Source organism: Carex rostrata, chromosome 2 (genome assembly GCF_964058835.1).
Source record: "Carex rostrata chromosome 2, lpCarRost1.2, whole genome shotgun sequence".
Classification (NCBI taxonomy): domain Eukaryota; kingdom Viridiplantae; phylum Streptophyta; class Magnoliopsida; order Poales; family Cyperaceae; genus Carex; species Carex rostrata.
Genome location: NC_135919.1, coordinates 13,553,696 through 13,558,603, shown reverse-complemented (window position 1 = coordinate 13,558,603; position 4,908 = coordinate 13,553,696). Strand labels below are relative to the sequence as shown.

Sequence of the window (4,908 nt, the reverse complement as noted above, 5' to 3'; positions counted from 1 at the left end):
TGTTTCGCTATTTTATTGATCGTCCTATTTTTGCTTTGGGTATCCTTTGATTGATTGTACTTTATTAATATAATAACAAACAAAAAAGATTGTTTCACAATTTTTTTCTTTCTTATTATACTAAATTATTCTCGAATTATAACTGAATTATACCCGAATCACGAATTTTTGAACCTGCCGAACCGAACCCAAATTTTTCGTTTGTCACTATGTAGGAGATGGCCTTGAATAGATTGAATAGATTGATTCGGTAAATTACATAGAACCCGAATCCAAACCTTAATCTGAACCCGTTAACTTATTTGAATCCGAAACCGATTTTTGCCTACCCCTAGCTTAAATCCTAGCCTCGCCGCTGCTTTGATCCAATTCAAAATGATTGCTAATATATTTCCACATGTATATTTCCAATTGAAAATGATTTGTTAATATATTTTCACATGTATATTTCCAATTGAAAATGATTGCTAATATATTTCCACACATGGTAAAGGGTTTGGAGGCACTGACTTGGAAGTCAACAGTTGATTTGGTAGTGGCACTAGAATTTTGAATTTAATATATATGTTTTCCAATGCACTTGATCCTAGTAGAAAATAATTGCGAAGATTTTCCACATTTGGATCTAAAAATAAGGATTAAAATTGCAAAACTGAAAAGCTACATTATAAAATTGAGATATAGGCGTAAGCCTTGAACTCTAAAATTGACCATCTCTTGTGAATCATTAAAATTGTCAAGCTAAAAACTTGAAACAACTCTAAACCCTAAACCCTAAAATCTACCCAATGTGAAATCAACCATTATTTTATAACCATTGCCAGAGCAGCGAAAAACGTAAATGAAATCAGCTTTAAATGTTACATCGATCTGGCAATGGTTCAAAATCTTATTGCGTGGAGAATTGACAACGTTTTAGAGACTCTGGAGAACAAACTTTTTAGAATAGAAGAGGCCATTTTTCCGAAGAGGAAAGACGGTAGAATTCTCGGGAGAGAAATGGAAGGTGAAGACAGGTGTCGAGGGTAGGAAACGGAGATCATCAAGAAGCGCTAGATATGGATCGAACGGACAAGAACAGTTTGGTTACTGTTCACTCAAGTCTTCCAAAAATAATCTATAAATAGATATGCAAATAATATTTATCATCATTTTGTTATTGCAATATTTATTCTTACAATATTGGCTACTATATATTAATTATTTTTACCTTCCTTTACAATTTTACTTCGTATAATTTTTTATTTTCGTAAATTTCATTACATGTTAATTATTAGAATATAGATTATTATAATGAGGAGGGTTCAAATGCACCCAAATTTTTGTAACAAATTTTTGTGCACCCAAATTTTTGTAACAAATTTTTGTGCACCCAAATTACTGTGGTGACTCACGCTCTGGCGCGAACTTGCATACTCTTAATGATATTATTGCACATAATATTAAAGCAAATTGTGAATAAAGAAATACATATTTACAAATATTGAATATTTGGACTGGATTTTGATCTAACTTCTACTTTGGAGCCTCAAAGTGGTCTTATTTCATTCCTCTCTTAACATTGATCATGAAAATGAAGTGGGCAATTCACAAAGAAAAATTGGATGGAGGCTCACCAACATTGGCGAATATAATAAGGCTAAATGAGGATCATTGTCCTTCATTTTTTATCTAATTAATATTGTATAAATATATTATTTCCATCATTATATATGTATTTTTCTAATATATATTTGACCTCATAAAATATGAAAATTTTATATTACTGGCCTTCATAGTTATAATCTAACAAATTAAATATGATAATTGGTATTGATTTCAACATTTAGTATGGTACTTGTCCCGTATTAATAATTTTTTCGGGCTCTGTTCATGCTTAACTGCTCAAGTTTTATATCAGTCCAAATTAAGTTTTTTGGGCTGAAGATGACGGCCCACGGCCCAACATGCAATAACAGAAGCGTTTCGTAGGTGCATTTTACATAAGATTAAAGGTTAATTGATTATATGCAAATAATATTTATCATCATTTTTTTATTGCAAAAGACGAAGTTCTTTACTTAGTAAACATTGCTGATATAATGATGTTACAAATTAACTGTGCATTAGCAAGAATGTGGCCACTTTAAGGCCTATCAACATTTGCTTTTAGAACATGTTGAACATACATTCTTCAATTTTATGTTCCAAATTTCCAATTTAGGTTATGTTTCCAAGCACCTATATATAGACTAATGTAAAATAAATCACTATTGAAAATAAAATGTGTTTATAAGGAGCTCTATCAATTCCATCCATCATTATGAACTTTTTTTATAGTCCTGTCAAAATGTAGTAGAGAATCGTGAAGGGCAACGATAAAAAGTTCCCAATGATTATCCTGAAAAATCAAGGCACCAAATTAATATTTCCCCTAAATAAAAATGTTAATTGAATGATAGAATGTAACTAATTTAAAATAGATACCCTGTGCTCATGATATCTGCATGCAACTTGTATTCTTCAGCATAAACAAAAGAACTCACAGCTAGGGGCAGAGCAGCCTGGAGAAACAGAGAGCTCTCAAATTAGAAAAAAAAAAAAGAACATGAACTTCACAAATTTTATAAGAGATATAATGGTGCTTAGTTGTTCTTACCTGCACAATGGCGATATGAAGGAGAGTACCATGTAAGCCCATAGCAAGAGATGTCAATGCCATTAGAATTGGGCCTACGATAAATCTTATGAGTATTGAAAGGCTAGCCTTGGAATAACCGCATGGGATGAATCTGCTTTGCCGTGCTAAGAATGTACCTGTCAAAAAACAAAATAAAAATTTATTAGCAGCACACACACACACACACACCTATATATAGCAAACAGCAATTTTGGAAATAAAATACGCACCAGCACTAAACATGCTTAACCCAACAGCCGTGGTAGAAATGATGGCCAATGAATCATCTACAATAACTGGCAGTTTAATACCGACCCTGCAAATTTACATCAGGTTTCTTAGGTTAGTAGAATAAATAAGAAATTTAGCTAAGTTGGTTCTCTATATACTTGCTTCTATAATATGATTCATGGAATTTTCTTTTAATTAATCATTTACTAGATGTAATGATAACTGATTATGTTTTGGAGGCCTTCTTTTGCTTTAGTAGCTCGGCCGAAAATATATATTTTTATTACTACCACAAAATGTGTTGTGAGGCCTAGGCACGTAACTTTTAACTCAAATTTGAAGCCTCAGAATCGGAACCATATGTTCTTTATCATCTCAATTAAGTGAGTATAAACACTATTGAGATGTTGACATCCATTTGATGGCCATCAAGTGCTTGCAAGGAATATATGTAAGCCTTTTTATTTTATTTTTTTGTTTACATAGAGAATATGAGTATAATACTTTAGCCACTTTGGGATTTGAAAATTTAAAAGATTGCCATTTGAGATTTAATTTAATTTATGATGGGAGTTTGAAAATATTCTTCCACCAAATTAAGATTCTTTGTCTTTTGTCAAAGCTATTTAATGATAGTATTTATTAAAATTACGTACCTTCTAATAATGGAACCAATTAATTCTTAACTTGGTTTCAAACATAGTAAGAAGAAAGAACAATTGAATGTAATTCTACTTACTTAGAAGCCATGAGAGACCAGATAAGACCGAGAAAGCTTGCATGAGTGTTCGGTATCTTTAAAAGCTTCTTCATTGCCATGCTCGCCACCACCTTCACAGCCACGGTCGGTTCGGGCCTCTCTTCTGGCACAGGTTGGTCAGGTAATTTTGCTTTGATTATTGGAACAACTGTTTTAGGAATCTCAGTTGCTGTTACTTTTGTCTCAGCCTCTGATTTTTCCGATTCAGACCCATCCGCTTCAGCATCTTCTATTATGGTTACACAAACTTCCTGCTGAGGTTGTGTCGTCTCGGTTGAACTTTCTTTCTGATCTTGCAATGCCACTTTGATTGCACCGACGTCAGTTTTTGTCACAACTGCTGGTAGAACTTGGTGACCCTTAGCAAGAACAGCTCGCTTTGCAGCCATATACTCATAGAGAAAGATAACAAGGTTGTACCATATGCAGAATTGGAGCACCACAATTTGCGCCATCAGACTCGCCGACATGCTACCATACATGCCACCAAGGAGCGGCACGCCCATAATAATCGTGTTCGGTAAAGATGCAAGTGAAAATATCGTCACGACCCACTGAAGAGGCGTCGACGAAGAAGCAGAACGAGGTGATTTCTTCTGGCGTTTGTTGGCCCAGTAGGCCCATGCAAAGAGTACTACCAGAAGGATGATTTTTTGGAGCGTGTCGGCCGCGAGTAGTCGACCAGACATTTTGTACGGGTTGTTTGAGGCTACCATGCGAAAGATAAGGAGAGGAAGAGCATATAACGCCACAAAATGGTTGATACCTGCGCATTGGTCAGGCGTAAATGCCCGTAGGTATTTGACTGAGATGTAGCCGAGTGCCATGGCCGTGTATAGCGGCACCATGGCCTTGGCTACTGCATAAAGATTTGCACCCGATATCATCTCTTTAGTATGTACTATTCTCCTTCTTCCTTCCTTTTTTTTTTCTTTCTTGAGGGGGGTATTTACTCTGAGAATAATTCTCTCTCTCTAACTCTGTGTTTAACTTAGTATGTATGAACTATGAAGTATGGAGAAACGAGGTAGGCAGCAGAGGGGTATTTATAGCATGGGGGTACGATGTGATTGGTTCTTACTATAGTGCCTTTTGTGGTGATGGTGGCATGCAGTATGCAAATGGCATTTTTCTTTTTCTTTTTTTAAAAAAAAAGTTATAGTTCCCTATTGTAGGGTTGATGCAAAGTACTCTGTTATAGTACGATTCTTTGTTCCTCTGTTTTTCCTTTTGATTTAATCAGGGAAACAAATTAATT

At 34.7% G+C, this 4,908-nt stretch overlaps 1 protein-coding gene across 2 annotated transcripts; it reads right to left on the bottom strand.

Annotated features, from left to right (window-relative positions):
• Positions 1-2,017: 2,017 nt before the first annotated feature.
• Positions 2,018-4,659, bottom strand: LOC144550352 (putative auxin efflux carrier component 9). 2 transcript variants are annotated; one of them, XM_078298547.1, is made up of 6 exons: positions 3,986-4,639; positions 3,630-3,937; positions 2,890-2,975; positions 2,639-2,796; positions 2,467-2,543; positions 2,111-2,380 (listed from the first exon to the last, which is right to left on the bottom strand). In XM_078298547.1, exons 1-6 carry the CDS (start codon positions 4,535-4,537, stop codon positions 2,314-2,316), a joined length of 1,248 nt encoding a protein of 415 aa, XP_078154673.1. In that variant the 5' UTR covers positions 4,538-4,639; the 3' UTR covers positions 2,111-2,313. The 2 variants fall into 2 exon arrangements, with proteins under 2 accessions (XP_078154671.1, XP_078154673.1); XM_078298545.1 differs by having other exon boundaries at positions 2,018-2,380; positions 3,630-4,659.
• Positions 4,660-4,908: the final 249 nt, after the last annotated feature.